Here is a 20,000-nt window from a genome sequence, read left to right as displayed (position 1 = left end):
ATTCAAACTAAGTGAACCATCCCCGTCTCTCTCTCTCTCTCTCTCTCTCTCTCTCTCTCTCTCTCTCTCTCTCTCTCTCTCTCTGTCTTGCATTTCTTAAAGCTGAAGAATATCACGAGAACTTTAACATCTCACCTCAAGCACACACACACACACACACACACACACACACACGCTCGTACGCACGCACGCACGCACGAACACACCCAAAACTAGGTCACTGTCCTCCTAAATGTCAAGCGGCGGATTTTACCCTTTTATCTCCCTCACCCTATCTCTCTGACTCCCTCCTCTCCCTCCTCTCCCTCGCTCCGTTCGTGCGTCTGCCCCTTCCCAGGCAGCACGCGGCGCCTCCCTGCTCCGACCGCGGAAGGAACGCTGTCATTTCAATCCCAAGCAGGAGATGTAAGGCTTTCAAATTAACTCCGCATCCTCGAGTGTTTGGCTGGTGCTAATTTGCAACTACCACCACTAGGAGGAGGAGGAGGAGGAGGAGGAGGAGGAGGAGGAGGAGGAGGAGGAGGCGTGCCAAGAGGCGTGCCAGATGTGTCTCCATGGCACAGCTTAAAAGTAAACCACAGAGGTCGTGTCGCTTGGTATTGTAACCATTATTGCTGGTTGAGACGCGCACACACACACACACACACACACACACACACACACACACACACACACAGAGAGAGAGAGAGAGAGAGAGAGAGAGAGAGAGAGAGAGAGAGAGAGAGAGAGAGAGAGAGAGAGAGAGAGAGAGAGAGAGAGAGAGAGAGAGAGAGAGAGAGAGAGATAGTGCTGGGTTCCCTAACGATGAGAAACACTGCTTCCCTTTCTCGTGGTTTATTAATGGCGGTAACAGTGAGGGGCCTGCTGTGTGTGTGTGTGTGTGTGTGTGTGTGTGTGTGTGTGTGTGTGTGTGTGTGTGTGTGTGTGTGTGTGTGTGTGTGTGTGTGTGTGTGTGTGTGTGGTCGGCTGCTCTGGTATCTATTCATCTCATGTAATCTCGTGTAATCTTTGCTGAGTGACTCCCCGTATCAACAATAATTCGAGTCAGAGCAGAGCATCGAGGCATTCTAAGTATTCCACAGACACCAGACATGAGATTAAACCTGCCTCAATAACAACACCGCATGATGTAACACGGGTAGGAAGTGCCTGGCTCCACCACCACCACCACCACCACCACCACAACCAGTTAGATCATTTTGCCGCTTTGCTACCGAGTCACGTCTGTAAGCGTCAACTCAACATAAGCGAGATTCACGAACTAGGATGAAGGCTGCACGGAGTTTGACAGATGGAGGCCACGGTGGTGAAATATCCTCGTGGTGGTGGTGGTCGTGGTGGTGGTGGTGGTGGTAGTGGGTGTGAATGTAATGAAGTACGTGACGTGAGTAGGGTATTTCTGCATTAAAATTCTGTAACTGGGCTTTCTACATGTGTTCAGATGAACGAGTTAATGAGAGAGGGGATGTTTACCCTACATTCTAAGAGGTAGCCGAGGAAAAGTCACTGAGTACATATACCAAAGCTATTAATATGCATAATCACCCCATTAAGTGTATAAACCAGTATAGAAAGGAGGAAATCTTTCGTAACAAATCATGCAGAGTAAACACATAAACCTCATCAAAGCACGACATTAACGCGACAAGCAGTGAATTCATGTATTATTCCGGTCACAGGTCGCCGCGAGAGGCTGATCTGGTAATGACGTGTATAATTCACTGTTTGATATGCTGCAGTCTCTGACGAGACAGCCAGACGTTACCCTACGGAACGAGCTCAGAGCTCATTATTTCCGATCTTCGGATAGGCCTGTGTGTGTGTGTGTGTGTGTGTGTGTGTGTGTGTGTGTGTGTGTGTGTGTGTGTGTGTGTGTGTGTGTGTGTGTGTGTGTGTGTGTGTGTGTGTGTGTGTGTGTGTGTGTGTGTGTGTGTGTGTGTGTGTGTGTGATGAAGGAAATATACACGTGTTGAGGAATAAATTCTTATGTAAGATTCGAAAAAGGTAGCAGAAAGAGTAAAAAAAATAAAAATAAAAGACCCACTTAGTTGCTAGTCCATGAGCAGGTCCAAGAGAGAGAGAGAGAGAGAGAGAGAGAGAGAGAGAGAGCAAGCAGGACGGTACTGTCGCCACCAGCAGTAAGGAGAGGGCACAGTTGCTGGCTTCCTTGTTTGCTGGAAAAATGAAGGTCGGTAATCCACAGCAGCCACCGCCTCAGCTGGTCCAGCAATGTGAGAAGACTGTCACCATGGTGGAGGTAACGCATCAGCAGGTGAAGCGATTATTGCGGGGGCTGGACACACAGAAAGCCACCGGCCCTGATGACATCAGCCCGCACCTGCTGAAGCGATGCTCCCAGGAACTGGCTGCCCCTCTCACCCAAGTTCACAACTTGTGTACGGGAAAACGTCTGGCCTTCAGTGTGGAAGGAGGCTCGAGTAGTTCCTGTACACAAAAAGCTCCAGGACGGACCCAAAAACTACAGACCCATATCCCTGTTGTCAGTGGTGGGTAAAGTGTTTGAGAGGGTCGTGGCAGAGGTGGTGTGTAGCCATCTCAAGGACAATGCCCTCCTCTCAGACCAACAGTTTGGGTTCAGACCTGGAAGGTCAACCTCCGACCTAATGATGCTTCTCACCAGGCATTGGCAGGACGCCCTCGACGACGGCAAGGACACTATAGTGGTTGCTTTGGACATAGCAGGAGCTTTTGATAAAGTATGGCACAACGGATTACTAGAAAAGCTTCGTGCTAAAGGCATCCAGGGTGGCTTGCTACGACTCTTGGGAAATTACCTGCAGGACAGAAGCCTCAAGGTGGTTGTCAACGGGCAAACATCTGAGTCCCTGCCTGTGGAGGCATCAGTGCCACAGGGTTCAATTCTTGGCCCACTCCTGTGGAATATCTACGTGGATGATCTTCTCCAGCTACTGCCAGGAGTCATGGCCTATGCTGATGACTGCACCCTCTCCTATACCTATCCACGCCAGGACAGTGGGCGGGCTGCTGAGGCCATCAATCAGCAGCTACGAGTGATAAAGGAGTGGGGTGCTCGCTGGCAAGTGACATTCGCGCCGGAGAAGACACAAGCAATGGTTGTCTCTCGGTCCCCAGCCGCCATGGCAGCAATGGCAGGAAAGTTGTCTTTGGCGCTGCTGCTCTCCCACTCCAAGATGACGTCAAGATACTTGGAGTGGAGGTGGATCGAGGGCTGAGGTTTGACAGGCATGTCAAAACCATTGCCAAGAAAGCCTCTCACAGGATCTCCGCTCTCAGAAGGATCGCCAGTTTCCTCGACAGGAAGGGAGACTGCTGCTGTACAAGGCACAGGTGCGGCCCCACCTTGAATACGCAGCTCTCTCCTGGATGTCCTGTGCCGCCACACACAGAAGGAGACTGGACAGCATCCAACGCCGCGCCATACGGCTAGTAGATGCTGCACTACCACCTCACCCAGAGCCTGAGCGTCCCCTTGATTCACTGGAACACCGCAGAGACGTGGCGGCGATCGTAGTGTTCCATAAGGCACAGGTGCAAAGAGTGCCACATCTGGCAGGGCTGCGTCATCCTCTAAGAGTCACCGCACGGAGCACGAGAACGGTGCTCAATGGTGGTGACGCCGTAGAGGTGCCGCGATCCCACGGGTGTCAGCATCAACGCACCTTCGCAGGACGCGTCTCCAGGATGTGGAACTTGTTCACGGCCGCGGTGCCTCACGTCCAGGAGATGAACACTCACAGTGTCAAACTGATGGCACATAAGTGGAGACAGACACTGCCAACTCCTCTGACACTCTTTGTGACGTGACACTCAGTGTAGTGCAGTGCGTGAATAGTGCTAGTGAAGTGAAACGAATAGTGCTCCATTTGCATGCTGACCATCTTGTATATTATCTATTTTTAAGTCTTGTAAATATTGTAGAGAAATAGATTGTAGTACCCTTAGAATAGGTAGCACACGACAGTGCGCCTTTGGGTACATGTTCCTTTGTATAAAGTTTTGTTTAAATAAAAAAAAAAAAAGAGAGAGAGAGAGAGAGAGAGAGAGAGAGAGAGAGAGAGAGAGACGCTCCTGGTAAATTATTCTTTCTGTTTTCTTCCTTATTCGTTTTTTTTACTTCCCTTTCCTCCTCAATCACTTCTTCCTTCTCTCCATTCTTCCTTCCTTTATCACGCTCTATTCAAGCACTTCTCATTCAGTATTGTCCATTTTCTCTCCATTTTCTATATTGTCTTACCCTCAGAAGCTTCCATTTACATCACTGATATTGGAGGAGGTGAAAGGAAACACAGGTGTATAGGGAAGTGAGTGTCTGAGTTTCTCTTCACCTCCTTCTCCAACTTCTCTAAATGTCTGAAAATCACTAATATGTGTCATTTTTCTGTTGGTGACGCTGTGCCCTAGTAAGACTGTAGTGTAGAGCAGGGCAGTGTTGGTGAATGTGTTGGTGAATGTATCAGAGAGGAGGTTAGAAGACATTGGTGGCTTTCAAGTCTGCTGCCGTCAACTGAAGATGGATAATTACCTCAGGAAAGTGTGTGCAATATGTTGAGAGAGAGAGAGAGAGAGAGAGAGAGAGAGAGAGAGAGAGAGAGAGAGAGAGAGAGAGAGAGAGAGAGAGGAAGACATACGTACAATCGAAAGCCAATACTCAGAAGGCAAGAACACACACACACACACACACACACACACACACACACACACACACACACACACACACACACACACTCACTCTCTCTCTCTCTCTCTCTCTCACAGATGACTGATAAGAGAAAGGCAACATATTAGGTTTTCAGGACAAACACTACATATTCGGAATAACAACACGAAAAAAAAAAAACATTCCAGCGACACTGAGGAAAAAATGCAGAGAAGTGAAAGATGAAAGGAAGAGTGAAAATAATTGCTGAAAAAAATTATCCATGAGAGAAATTATCGAGTGTTCTTGACTACGCGTGGCCAAGACCATTCAAAACAGTCGAAAGTGATGAAGAATTGGCGAGACAGAGAGAGAGAGAGAGAGAGAGAGAGAGAGAGAGAGAGAGAGAGAGAGAGAGAGAGAGAGAGAGAGTGTGTGTGTGTGTGTAGGATTGGTAAAAAAACAAAAGTGAAATAAAAACCAACGTAATAACTCACTTTATCACAATACAACTCACTACTCTCTCTCTCTCTCTCTCTCTCTCTCTCTCTCTCTCTCTCTCTCTCTCTCTCTCTCTCTTCACTATCACTCCTCATTTTCTTTCCTCCTCATCACCAACACTACCACCACCACCACCACCACCATTACCATCATCACCAAGACAAATCACACCTAATCAAACACCACATTACACCACCACCACCCCCATCACCACCACACCTGCAATTGGAGGACGAAGGCTGACGTCATGCGCCACCTTGTAAATGCAGGAAACTATGAGAGAAAACAGAGGGCGATAAGACACAAATGTAAAGGAAACGATGAAGTGTAAGAAGAAAAAGAAGAGGGAAAATAATCACTCCTGACGTCAGAGAGAGAGAGAGAGAGAGACAAGGGACGGGGAGTAGAACAGAGGAAGGTAAGCTGTAAGATTAGATGAAGAGAGATGGAAAATGCGAGGATGTATGGAAGAGTAGGGAGGAGAGACTAGGAGGAAGAAGTGGGGAGGTACACAGGAATGAAGGGAGGAGAGGTGAAGAGGAAGAAGGGGAGGAAATGCTAAGAAGAGGACTGAGATGCCTCTACTTTGCATGTCAATCAAGCCAGTGGTTCTCCAGTCAGCGCCGCCACCCGCTCTTCCCTCACTCCTCTCCGGCGCACGCGATCGACACGACAATGACCTCACACTATTCATCAAACACCTGGAATACCTAATACTGCTGACCTGACCTAACCTAACCTATCTTAACCAGAGCTAACCTGGCCTAATCTAACCTATCCAAACCAGAGCTCACCTATTATGTCCTCACTTCAGCTTACTTATACTTACCTAACGTAGTCTGGTCTGACCTAACTAAGGCAGATTCAACCTATCCTGAGCTCAGTCAACCTAATCTAAGGTGACATAACTCAACCTCACCCACTTTCACCTGACTCTGACCTGTCCTAACAACACACTCACATTATATTGAAGAACCAGCAGTTTTCAGATTTCATTAATGATTTCCTCTATCTATTCTCCTCCTCCTCCTCCTCCTCCTCCTCCTCCTCCTCCTCCTACTCCTCCTCCTCCTCCTCCTCCTCCTTCTCCTCCTCCTCTTCTTCTCCTCCACCTCATACCCCATACCCTTCGCTCTTGGGAGACACACACTGCCCTCCTGAGAACTCCAGGTGGCACTGTGCCAATCTAACCCGTCTGGGCCATAGACATTGGCAACCTTCAGTCTCTAACTCCACCACCACCACCATCACTCCTACCACCATCACTCCTACCACCACCACCACCACCACCACCACCACCACCACCACCACCATCATCATCACCACCACCACCACCACCATCACCACCACCACCACCACCATCATCATCACCACCACCACCACCACCACCACCACCACTAACTTCCCCAATACCGTCACTGGCAACAAAACAATTCGATTTAATAAAACACTCGAACCATTTTTCTCCACATCTATCTTATCACTCCGTGGCAGAGAGAGAGAGAGAGAGAGAGAGAGAGAGAGAGAGAGAGAGAGAGAGAGAGAGAGAGAGAGAGAGAGAGAGAGAGAGAGAGAGAGAGAGAGAGAGTAAAAAAAAAAAAGGAGAGGCTCAAAGTCGGGGAGAGAAAGAAAAAAGAGAACAAAGACGGAAAGTTCGATCCAAGTATTCTGAAAATCTGCCACGAAGTTTTTTTTTCTTTCATATTTTCTTCTTTTAATGTCGTTCCCTCGCCCAGCTGTTGTCAGTGTTCCCTGGCCTCTGAGCGTCCCCGAACTGAAGGCAAGACGAGAAGAGAGAGAGACAGGGGAAGGGAGGGAAGGGGGGAAGGCGAGAGGAAAAGATGGAGGGGACGCAATACCTGCCTGAGTGACAGTTCATTCTTTAATCTCACAATTTACGAGATGTGATTTGCAGCCCCTCCTCTCCCGCGAACCAGTGCGGGATGTGAGAGGCGCGGCAGGTTCCTCTAAGGTGCATGTTTCTATTGCCGGGGTCTGATGGGACTGGGAGGAGGAGGAGGAGGAGGAGGAGGAGGAATGGTGGGGGAGACAGAGTTTCAATCAGTCAGTCCATCAGTCAGTAAGGAAGCGAGAAAGTCAGTCTTTCATTTTGCTTTTAACGAAGCTTCCTGCAGAGAACCGTGCTTTTACTTACACACACACACACACACACACACACACACACACACACACACACACACACACACACACACACACACACATAGTACTGTACCTCAAATTTTTGGAGCTTCATCCCCAGATTGGTTCTTTGTATATTCACAGGACAGAATGAGTGAGTTCGAGGGTCTGGGCTGCCGGTAAGCCTCCCGGCAGGCAGGTGTCAATACCACCAAATGTCAGCGGAACAAAAAATGATAGACACGGTGAAGACGTACTACATGCGAGGGAGAGCGAGGCCACTGACCTGATTTGGAGAGGTTGGGAGAGCTGGGGTCGTAGCTGGAGGTGGACATCGGGGACATGCCGCTCGAGGGGTGTCCCATTGAGCTCCCGATGCCGTTGGAGCCTTGCGGAGGAGGAGAGAGGGAGTCGAGGCTCATGCCCCCTGGTGAGGGTGCCCACTCGACTCGCTCCCCATCACTACGCGGCTTTTTGGGCTTCACTTGGAACTCTGAGGTGCCCGAGGGAGATACGGGGGGCTCGCTCTTGACCAGGATGCCCATGGGCGAGACGGGGGAGCGAGGAATGCCCGAAGGAGACTCGCCCAGCAAGGGAGAACCAGCAACATAGTGAGGACTGGTGGGTGAATGGTCCATCTTGGGAGAGACGAGTGTTTGTATCAGCGAAGATTGGAGAGTTGGTGACCGACCGCCCATCAGCCCGCGGCCCCGAAGGGAGGAGTCGCGAGGGAGGTCCATCGTCACGCCCACACCATCACACTCTGTAAAGGAGATACGCACATACATCACCACACCACGAACACCACAGTGATACCAGTCATAATAACAATAACAACAACAACAATAATAATATAATAATAATAATAATAATAATAATAATAATAATAATAATAATAATAATAATAACAATGCGTGATGCCATACGCATCTCGTATACGGACACAAAACACAGCCAGCTGTATCCAAGAGTTACATTTGACCCCCAGGTAGCACAAATATCATTATCATAATAACAGCTGTTGCTGCTGCTGCTGCTGTTGCTGCTGTTGCTGTTGTTGTTCTTCTGTTGTTGCTGCTGCTGCTGTTGTTGTTGTTGCTGGTGCTGCTACTGGTAAAGGAGTTCCCAAGGTACTGTGCCGCGGCGTTATCTATCTATGATCAGCTTGCGCCACACCTGCCCTGTTGTTTCGTCAGTGTTTCAGCCAGCAGTGCCGGATCGCCGCCGCCGTCACGTCGCTCCAGTCACAAGCCACTCATTACACGCACGACCCATTCGTCACGGCGCCTCGCTAAACGCCGCCATTATCCGCTGCCACCCTTAATGACATCACTAACAGAACACTCACACATTTCCCGCCGCGCTACTCTTACCACTATAATTAACATGCTTTTTCAGGCGCCGCCGTTGCTGGTGCGGGTCGCGTCATTCTGAAGTATTTGTCCCTGCTTCACGCCCGTCACCGGCCTCTCTGCTCCCTGGTGCACGTGGCGGCCCAAGCATTAGACTCACTCATCCACTCACTCGCTCACTCACTATTCCTGAGCCTCCTTGCTTCTCACCGTTTTCGATCGAGCTGCCAATCTTTCCGCCACCACTATAAATAATTTCACAACATCTGCAGCCAACGACCGGCAGCCAGGCACACCAGCCAGCGCCTTGCCTCTCCCTGCCTCCCTCTGCCTACCCTGCCACCACTATACCAGGCCTCCCTCTCCCTCACCTTCTCTCTCTTTCTCCCCTCTCTTGCCCTCCACACGCCATGGCAGACTTCAACTTTTTCTTTAATATATATTTCTTTTTTTTTTTGTAGGTGTAACATGAAGATTACGACCTAATAATGTTCTCCCTCAATAGTCACTTAAAAGTTGGTGATGGCGAAAGAGTAAATGCTTTTATATAAGTAAGTGTATCAGTCTCTTTCTCTCTCTTTACACACACACACACACACACACACACACACACACACACACACACACACACACACAAGTCAGCTGCTGTTGTTTGGATTATTTACCAGGAGAAATGTGGACAATGAGGCGCCAGGAATGCGAGCGGCGGACTAATGTTTGTGTCAGGTACAAAATACGCTTCTGTTTAGCCAACGTAACATAGACGAGTAAAAAGTCAGGCATCATTATTTTCCACTCACACGTCACTAACTCATTATTTTTGCTTGCCCACGCCAGCCAGCCAACTATCTCTCTCTCTCTCTCTCTCTCTCTACACATACCACTCGCCTGTCGTTTCCTGCACGCCCGCATTTTTCTCCTTTGCTCCAACGCTCACCACCAGCCAACTTACTTCCAGCCACTCACAACCTCCTCCTGCCTTCCTCCCAAACCTCCCTCCCTCCCACTATATCACTGCCTTTCAGCTCTTCTCTCCACGTCACGTCCCCACCAGCGTCACTATAAACACTGGGATCTCACGTCACGTCACACAGAAGACGCTGTATTAGTGACTTCCTCTCCTCATGTTTCTTTTCTTTTTCCCCTCTTAAATAGCCTTCGGGAACTGAACATGGTGAAACGGATCCGAGATATTTGGGCGTAAGCGTGAATTTTGGAATGTCTGTCTATTTCTTTCTCTCTGTGTCCTCCTTCCATCTCCTCCCAGCTCTTTGCGAGACAGCCAAAACTCCTAAAGCTGATAAAGTAAAGCTTCTCGTGATCAGATCTCTGGAATTGTCACTGAAAATGAATGTAGAATGAGAGGAATGTGGAAAGCGTTATCGTCTTCTCACCCTCGGGCCCCAGGTGGCAATCACAGGAGCGCCGGCATTCCACAGTGACTCAAAAGAAAGGGAGACAAGGAAATAAGAGACGGGAACATAGCTAGAAATGAAAGGAAGTGCAGAAGGACACTTTTACGAGATTTGAAGAATGGAAGACGTTTACGAGTGAAGGTGATGGAAAGGAACAAAGAAGGAGCTTTGGGGAATAATTGCATGCAGGAGTTGAGTAATGAATGATGTGTAGAAGTGACAAGGGGAAGGAAAGGGTGAGTCTATAGGAAAGAATGATTTACAGGCAAAGTTGAAGGGTAGATAGTGAGAGAAATTAAAGGCAAGGGTTATGAGAGAGACAAAAGAAGAAAGAAAATGGAACACAAGAACATGGGGTAGGAAGGAAAGGGATTTATGATGAAAGCACACAATTTGGGAGCAGGCAGTATGAAGGAGGAGGTCATGAAAAAGGAAGATACCGGACTCCTGGACATGGGAAAGGAAGCAAAGGGGATGTGGGGAGGTAGTTTGAGGGTAGAACATGCGCAAGAGGAGTAAAGGTAAAGGCTGTGTGAGGCAATGAGGACACAGGAAAAAAAAAAAGGAGGTCATGAAAGGAAGATACAGGACTCTTGGATATGGGAAAGGAAACAAAAGGGATGTGGGGACGTAGTTTGAGGGTAGAACATGTGCAAGAGGAGTAAAGGTAAAGGCTACGTGAGGCAATGAGGAGTAATTGGACACGTGGACACAGGAGGGAGAAAGGTGGATGTGTGGAGATAGTTTGCGAGTGAAGGTGAAGGTTATAAGAAGGAACGAGAAGAATTAAAAGCAAAAAATTGAGACTGGGAGCATAAAAACCACAGGTATAAGTGGAGGGAAGGTGCGAGTGTGTGCGAGTGACGGCAAAGGAAGGCGAGGGAAGGAGAGAGAGCAAGTAAAGGGAAGTCTATGCGTGGTAGAGGTCGACGTCTCCCACAGGCACAAGGCTACTCATTACCCTTCTATTCGCTTCCTCTGTAAAGAAACCCCAATCTAACGACCAAGTCCCCCTACCCAACCCCTGACCAAGCCCCCCTGACCAAGACCCTCGCATCAGTATCCCCCGACCAGGCCCTACATCACCCCCTCCCCAGCCCCTTGTGTCTTCATTGCTGCCACGGAAACCTCGGCGTCCCACGGAGTCGGTTCCAAAGACTTGCAAATATCGTCAAAAGTGCAAAAGTGGTGGTGAGAAGGTGCTGGTGCGGAGGTAGTGGTGAGGAGGTGGTGGTGAGGAGGTGGTGGTGCAAAGATGGTGGTGCGGAAGTGGTGGTGCGGAGGTGGTGGTGCAAAGGTGGTGGTGAAGCTGTTTGAGTGTTTGGCTCCCACAATGAAATATCTTAGCGTGTGTATGGTTATTTCTTCGTGTTCTTGATATGGTCTCTCTCTCTCTCTCTCTCTCTCTCTCTCTCTCTCTCTCTCTCTCTCTCTCTCTCTCCTTCAGGGTACGTGGTTTTTCTTTAAGGTCAACAAAGTGGTAAGAAGCGATGGAGTATTTTACAAGTTCCACAAAAGTCTATTTTACCTTTGTGTGTGTTCGACTTAGTTGGGGTCAGTCCCTTTTCAGTCACTCCTAATCAGCCACTTCAGTTTCTCCTTCAGGCCAGACCCTTTATTTAGCCTTCATTACTTCCACCACCACCACCCTAATCCCCACCATTACCACCAACACCACAACACCACCACCGCCACTGCCGCCGCCGCCGCCACCACATCCCGCTCCCAGGTCACCCTCAACTATCACACCACCTCTATTACACGTTTCATTCTCTTCCACCACACAACAACCACATGTCCCCTTTGCCAACACTACCGCTACTATACATGTCTTACCCTGCACCATCACAGCACATACTCATTATGTTCTGTACTGCTGCCTCCTGTCCCCCGCTCTCCACATCCCTACAGCCCACGCATCCCCCTCACCTTCCCGCTACAACGACCCCTCATTCCACCTCCTCGTTTACTCCTAATGACTCTTGTGGACTAAAAATACTTCCCCGACGCATCACTTATGAGCCCCGGGGGTTGGATGGAGCGGGGGAGCGGGGCAGTGCATCTCCCCTTGTGGCGAGTAGGATTAGTTTGAAGGGCAGGTGTTTGGGCAAGGTGTGAGCGTGCAGTCAGGTGCATTCACTCATGGGTTCTGTCTCTTCCTAGTCTTCCTACAGGGCACAATAAACGTTCCATCCTATTTGCTAAGAACATAAAATCCTTATTGTTTGTGTTTCCATGTTCTTGGTCTGTCCCCCACCCCTCCTTTCCAATCCTGCTTCAGAACAATGTTTTTTTTCCACTCTCCACTTCTCTACTTATCTCTGCCTCCTTCCACCCTTCCTATCATCTCCCGCCTGCCTGCCAGCCTGCCAGCCTGCCAGCCTGCTTGTCTGTCTGCTACCACACGCTTGTCAGGTTTTTCTCCTTAAAGAGCAAAACTTCACCCAGCACACTAACTCCAAGCACCCACACAATTATCCACACTGTGAAGCATCACCCAAATTAAGGATAAACAAACATGAAAAAGCCATTTGCATTTTGTTTTGTGGCCACAGCAGAAGCGTCCCCTGCATACATTACCTGGCTTCGCTTTGCAACCCAAACATGAGACTAATTCAGATATAACACTGCTAAAACAAAACTTGCAAAACTCCAATCATTTTAAGGCATAACAAAAAATTATATCCTGAAAAAATTAACCGTTCTATTCCACGTTAGAAGTGAAGAGCGCGGCGGCCATTCCCCGCGTGCCCTCGTCCCTGCGTCCCCACCACGCCACAAAGGAACGCTTCCCAGGGAGCAGCGTCCCCTCCTGCCTCCCGGTGCAGCCATAGAATCCCCCCGACACACTCTAGATGATGCCCGCTGAGAACCTTTTGTTTATCTGAATATGAAATCTTGTTCTACGAGGAGAGGAAGGATGATTGAATTGTTTCTTCCATTTATAAACGTCCGCGGCGCCGCCAGCCTCTGCTGCGCCGCCGCGGCCCGCCATGGCCCCCGCACCACGGTATACGACGCTTTTTACTGTTTTTTTTCCGCTGTTTGCTTACCTTCTACTTTTATTTTCCCTCCCTCTCTCTCTCTCTCTCTCTCTCTCTCTCTCTTTTACGCCTACCTGCGTACTTAACTACATACCTACCAATTTATCTCTGTCACACACACACACACACACACACACACACACACACACACACACACACACACACACACACACACACACACACACACCGTTACATAACGTGCCGTGGTGTGGCGGAGTCTGTGCGGCGCCGGCAGGTGTTTCCCTCCTAATGGAGCGCTACCTGCAGGACGCCCATGTTCCTCCGCCTCCCCGCCTGCCGCCACACACTGGAGGCGATGGTATAACGGGACTCAACCCTTGATGGCAGCGCTGCCCACCTGCCCGCCACCCTCACCCACCTGGCCACTGTCCGAGGGTCGACAATGAAATCTGGAGAACCGACTGTGGTGGTCTGAGGGAAACTGTGGTTTTGCCTTACCAAGTGTGTGTGTGTGTGTGTGTGTGTGTGTGTGTGTGTGTGTGTGTGTGTGTGTGTGTGTGTTTGTGAACATAGTGACTCTAAAGTTTCAACTTTTTTTTTTATTTCATTCTCTTCTTCCTTTCTCATGACAGCAATATGTACAGGCTACTGTGAAATATCAGTGTTTTCCATCTTTGACAAGCCCACACACACACACACACACACACACACTATATCTAGCTGAATACTGCAACACTGCGACAACGCCCTAACTCTACATTCTGAACACGGAGCTTTCAACCTTATTAAAGAGAAGGAAAAACAGAGAGAAAAAATTACTTCAGTTACTCATCCAATTTCACATTCCATCACTTGTACATAAGCCTTAGTATCTCCCCTTAAAAAGGATCCCCTCGTCCTCTCCCCCCATGACCTCCCACGCCCTCGGCACACGGAGCGAGCGAGCGGCCCACAGTTCAATAACCGCTGAGCTACGTACTTCAAGGACACTCACATGTATATGAACAAGGCGGAGGCGAGGCGGTACATGTAGAGCGGCCTGACCTTTACCTTCGTTCCGGCTTTCCATCAGGTTGAAAGCGGCAGGTGAGGCAAACGGCCCCATGTTGACAGACAGCATTACGTAACCCTAAAACTAACACACGTACGTCAACAAAACTCTTGTCACCGCCGCTCCGGGCAACGCAGCTCCGGTGAGGCACGACAAATGTTCCTCTTAACCTTGTATGGATGTCCCCGCCGAGATGACAGGCTGCCCACGGGAAGAAATAACGTGAATAGCGATAACAGCGGCAATGGTAGCGGCTCTTGTTTGACTTCCATTGGCAAGGAGGCGGAGGAGGTTTCCCTAGCACGAGTTAACCCGAGATGAGAGCCAAGGCAGAGTCAATAACATTCTTTTTTTTATTTTCCTACGTGAGTTTCATTATCTTATTATTCCTTTTCTTTTTTTTTTTTTTTTAATTCAACCTTTGTACTGATGTTTTCATTTTTCATTGTGTGTATAAGCTATTTTTCTTGTTTTTATCTCATATTTTCATGATATCTATTTGGAGACTGACTTGTCTTCCACATTCTTTTCATTCATACATACTCTTAATACCAGATGTGGCGGTGACATTAGTGGTGTTTGTGGTGATGATGACAATAGTAGCAGTTATGGTTGTGGTAGCCAGAGAAACTTGCAGTAGTAGTAGTAGTAGTAGTAGTAGTAGTAGTAGTAGTAGTAGTAGTAGTAGTAGTAGTAGTAGTAGTAGTAGTAGTCCATCGTCTAATTCTACGTTTACAGCAAATATCTGTTGTTGTTTTTTTTTTATCGCCACGAGCCACAATGCATTTCCTGTCCTCCCCTTTTTTTTCTTTTTTTTCCCTCTCTTTGTGTTCCGTGTGGCTGGTCTGAGGTCGATCATGTCCTCCATCTCCTCTCCTCACGCTGCATTCCTCCCTCCATCATTCTACTTCCCTCGGTTCCTTGTTTTCTTTTCTCTTTTCATTGCACTTTAAGGAGCGATCTTTATTTGACTCTTTTATTTCTGTATACTTGCATTAACTCTAGAACTCTATACACCTCATGGCATTCTATTTTATTTATTTTTGTATGCGCAGTCTAAAAATTTCTCCATTCCCAACAGATTCCGTTATGTATTAAATATTTGTCCTTTCTTAACTTCTTTAGCTTCTAATTTGTATCCACATCAAAATTTTTTCTCTTAAACTTTCGTTAATGTTCAAATATTTAGTCAATTTTTACTACCATCTCTTCTGTTTGTTTGCCTCCTGCTTTTCCTCCCTTGCAAAGACACCGAGCCCTTCTTCCCCTTCCTTCCTTCCTTCCTTCCTCCACTTCAGGAATGATGTTTGTCTTTCCTCCTCCATCACAAGGGGACCGTCATGCCTTCCTCTTTCATTCCAGGTGCCCCGTTTCGCTTTCTTTCTCTCCTTCCACTTCACAGACACCTTCTCATTATCTCCTCTAAAAAGCTCCCTCAATTCTTCCTCCTTCATTTAAGAACACCATCCTTTTTCTCCCTCTCGTCACCTCAAAGGCACCATTCTTGTGCTGCTCCGCGGATCCAGAGGCACCATGCTCCTGCTCCTCCTTTTTCTCCTTTGTCTGCCTCGCCCCTTTGTCTCCCTTCGCCGGCGCTCCATCCTAGCCCACCGCCGCCTTGTTCTCTGGGTACGCTGCTCCTGCGGCCTCTACCGGAGGTTCCCAGACGGCCTCAGACGCTCCTCCCCCTGTTCCAGACACCTTCACACCTACGCAGAAGCTCTAGCTCGCTCACGGTCCTTGGCCCTCCCTGCCTCCCTTGCCTCCTGCTCGGCCTGGCCCGCCCAAAGCCGCCCACCCTCCCGAAAACGTTCCCTCGCCCCCTTAGAATGTACCCTGCTGTCGCCGCCGCCGCGGTGGTGGGCCCTTTTTCTTTCCACAGCCCGGCGGCCCTTCCCTCCCTCCCCATCATCCGTCTCTCTCTCTCTCTCTCTCTCTCTCTCTCTCTCTCTCTCTCTCTCTCTCTCTCTCTCCATAATTCGTCCTTAATGGTTTTCCCTCCATCACAACACCTCGGCGTCTGCTTGTCAGGGTACAATTATGGTCTATAGAACCCCTGTTCTCACTCCTTCCTTCTTCTCACACCTACTACTGTTAATCCCTCACACGCCTCCTTTTTCAAAGACTTTTTATCCACTCTCCTCCTTCTCCTCTTCCTCCTCTTCCTCTAACTCCTCTGACTTCTGCAACTCCTTTTTCTCTGTCTCTTTCTCCTTGACCTCTTCAAAGCTTTCCTCGTCGTCAATTTTCTTAATCTTTTTATAAGTGGAGTCCTCCCCATCACCTTTTTTCTCTTCCTTCTTTCTCTTCTTTGCCTTCTCTTCCTCCTCCCAACATTGCTTTATTTTTCTACGTGACTTCCTTTTTCCCATTCTGAACACTTCCACACATTTTTCTTAACATACTTCCCACAAAGAGATAAGTCTGTGCGACAGTTGATCCTCTCCTTGTCCTACTCTCTCTTCTTCAGCCTTTTCGTTTCCTTCTCTTTTTTTTCTCTACCGATTTCCGGGCAACACAATAAAAAGATTTGGAGAAAAAGTTATTTTCTTTCATTTCTTATCTGGAAGTATAAAGTTCGTTTGGGTACAAGGGAGATGTTATTTTCTTTCGTTTCTCTTGCGTATCTTTCAATTTTTCTCTTTACAAATGTTTATTCATTGGGGAAGATATATTATGTGTTAGTAATTCCTCTTTTTCATCTTTTTTTCCCTTTTATTTATTCTGCCTTCGAATCGTAGGTACTATTTCGATGTGTGTTCTACTAGTTGTCCTTCAGATATGCTCATTACTCCTCATTATTCCAATATAATCTCATTGTTTATAATCATTCATACTTTTCTTCATTAAATATGTCCGTAATTCTTGGTCTCGTTTTATTCCCCTCTCCCCAACTATTCAAATCTTTGGCAAGGTTAAGGTGCGTTCTTTGTTTATCCCTAAGCTTTGTCCTCTACCAGTCCCTCTTACAATATGACTTCACTGTGTACCCATATATATAATGTACTTCTTGCTTCCCTCCTTCCTATCTTCTCACATTCTTCCCTTGCTCCTCCCTTCCCTCATGGCAGTCACTCTCAAACGCTTTATTTAATGTTTTTAATTCTGTACGTGCCTCGACCCCTTCCTCCATCAATTACTCCTCCCTATTACCCTCCCTTTGTCCAGCCCTTCACCTCCTCCCCTTCACGCACACATCCATCACGCTGGTTTGGCTACTGCTGCTCCTGCCCCTGGCCATTACCACCCGCTTACCCGCTATACAGTACCTGCTGCATTCACGACACACACACACACACACACACACACACACACACACACACACACACACAGAGAGAGAGAGAGAGAGAGAGAGAGAGAGAGAGAGAGAGAGAGAGAGAGAGAGAGAGAGAGAGAGAGAGAGAGAGAGAGAGAGAGAGAGAGAGAGAGAGAGAGAGAGAGAGAGAGAGAGAGAGAGAGAGAATATTTCGCTCCCTCTTAGCTTAAAGGCTTATTTCTGAAAACGATTATCATTATTTTCTCCTTTACGAAAGAGTTATAAGACGTGTGTGTGTGTGTGTGTGTGTGTGTGTGTGTGTGTGTGTGTGTGTGTGTGTGTGTGTGTGTGTGTGTGTGTGTGTGTGTGTGAATAAAGCAACATCACACCAAAGGAATATTACAAAACATAGTAAAACAGAAGGAAAACACTGACTCCCTCTTGACTGTCATACATTAGGCCATAATCATCTCACTTACGACAAGGAACAATAAAAAATACTTGAAAAAAAAACTGATTTAACTGATACTAAATGTGTGTGTGTGTGTGTGTGTGTGTGTGTGTGTGTGTGTGTGTGTGTGTGTGTGTGTGTGTGTGTGTGTGTGTGTGTGTGTGTGTGTGTGTAAAAAAACAAGCTCAATTTTGTCTCTACTTATATACGTCGTTCAGTGTTATACCTTTTAAACTGTGACTCCTTCCCTTTTATGTAACAGGGTGGTGACGAACAACGTGTAAATAAAACAATGGTGGCAAACAGGGAAGCCAAATACGTGAGTTGAGTTCACAGGCACTGCTCCGTTTATTTCTTTGGCAGGTGGTCTATCAAAGCGACAGGTAAACTCTTCTTCGTCAGCTGGTACACCGCCTAACTTGCCAGGGACACGAGCTGCGCTACACACTTCACTCTTATCACGCCCTTTATTGTAAGGACTCAATGCGCTGTCACTTGTTCCCCTATTAGTTTATTTCCCTCCTCTATTCCGCCCCTTCCTCCTCTTTTATCACCGAGACTCTTCTATTCTCTTTTGTTTGTCACTACGCAAAACTTTTACATATATTTTGTTACCTCCATCTCCTTTCCAGTGTCGACGTATCCTGCCATCTGGTTTCCCCCTAACTCTATTTCCCTTTCCTATTAACCCTCGTCGACTATTCCCTCAAGTTCTCGTAATGTTGTGTCGCCAGGTAATACTTTCTACTCTACGACGATCCCAATGCTCTATCCTCTCATAATTCTCCTCTCTCTATATATGTAAACACTTATTTTTACTTAGTTTTTTTCTCCATCCTTATTTCCTTTTGTTCTTTGTCCTTTTTTTTTTCCTTCTACTCTACAACGGCCCCAATGCTCTATCCTCTCTCTTAATCTTTCTCTCTCTCTCTCTATATATATATATATATAAACATTTATTTTTACTTTTTTTCCGACCTTTTTTCCTTTTGGTCTTTGTCCTTTTTTTCTACCCCTTCAGACAACAAATTATTGTATATACTACTTCTACCTCCCTCTCGAGTCTCCGGACCGAATAACCTGCAGTAGCCAATCATATTTATCTATTATTTTGTTTAATTTGCTAACTTTATATTTCTGTTCTCACGTTCTTTCATCTCTCTCTCTCTCTCTCTCTCTCTCTCTCTCTCTCTCTCTCTCTGTCTCCCTCATCACCCTTCCATAATACCCTCTTGACTGCACAGCCTTCCCCTTGTCTTGACTCTACGGACCCTGTAACCTGTAGTGTGCTTCCCCTTCCTCTATAAACTCTATTTCCTTACGCTTTATTTCCCTTCACGCCTCTCCCTCCACCGCCACTACCACCACCGCCACTGCCATCACTCTCACTTCCTCTCCCTCTCCCCTTTCTCCCTCCTGCCGCCGCCTTCCTTGTTTCCCCTCTTTCGCTTATCCCTGTCTGTTATTTTTCAGACCACGCCCATCACCCACGTCAATTACTCTGCGCCACGCCCTTTCTCAACCACGCCCACAGTTCCACCCGTTCCCTAGCCCACCCACGTCGCCTTCTATCTATGTGGAGGTCATTTATTACCTTTTGCTCTCTCTCTCTCTCTCTCTCTCTCTCTCTCTCTCTCTCTCTATTGTTTCATTAATGATTTTATTACAAGTTCCTTCTCTGAAACTTCATTCCTGCCTTGTATTCTTTCTTCTCTTTTTTTTTTTAATCATCGTCTTTATATCGTTTACTTCTTCTTCTTCTTCTTCTTCTTCTTCTTCTTCTTCTTCTTCCTCCTTCTTCTTGTCATTCTTCACTGTAATTTTCTCTTCCTCCCCATTGTCTTCCTTCTCCTCCATCTCCACCCCTTCATTTATTTTTTTGTTCTCGTCCTCCTTCTTTTCGTCCTCTTTCTCCTCCTCCTCCTCCTCCTCCTCCTCCTCCTCCTCCTCCTCCTCCTCCTCCTCCTCTTCTTGCATTACAGCGTCACTACCATTAATATGAACGCTACAGTGACCGTCAAAGGTTCCTCATCACCATTACCATCCTCATTAATTAACAACAACTCCAAACACACCACCACCACCACCACCACCACCACCACACCACCACCACTATCATTATTACTTCTAAGCATCAACGTAAACAAATTATAACTACAGCATGCTACATATACTACACCTACACACACAC

The 20,000-nt window shown here is 47.5% G+C and overlaps 1 protein-coding gene across 7 annotated transcripts in view; it reads right to left on the bottom strand.

The window, feature by feature from the left end:
• LOC123516136 (ecdysone receptor-like) overlaps positions 1 to 20,000 on the bottom strand; it is a 454,056-nt gene that overhangs the window by 383,917 nt on the left and 50,139 nt on the right. For all 7 annotated transcript variants that reach the window (XM_045275249.1, XM_045275250.1, XM_045275252.1 and 4 more), the window contains exon 2: positions 7,566 to 8,042. In XM_045275249.1, coding sequence (XP_045131184.1) covers positions 7,566 to 8,019 — 454 coding nt within the window. In that variant the 5' untranslated portion in view covers positions 8,020 to 8,042. The remainder of the gene's footprint in view (positions 1 to 7,565; positions 8,043 to 20,000) is intronic.

The sequence above is a fragment of the Portunus trituberculatus genome, chromosome 40 (assembly GCF_017591435.1).
Source record: "Portunus trituberculatus isolate SZX2019 chromosome 40, ASM1759143v1, whole genome shotgun sequence".
NCBI lineage: Eukaryota > Metazoa > Arthropoda > Malacostraca > Decapoda > Portunidae > Portunus > Portunus trituberculatus.
This window is presented reverse-complemented; position numbering and strand designations above follow the sequence as displayed.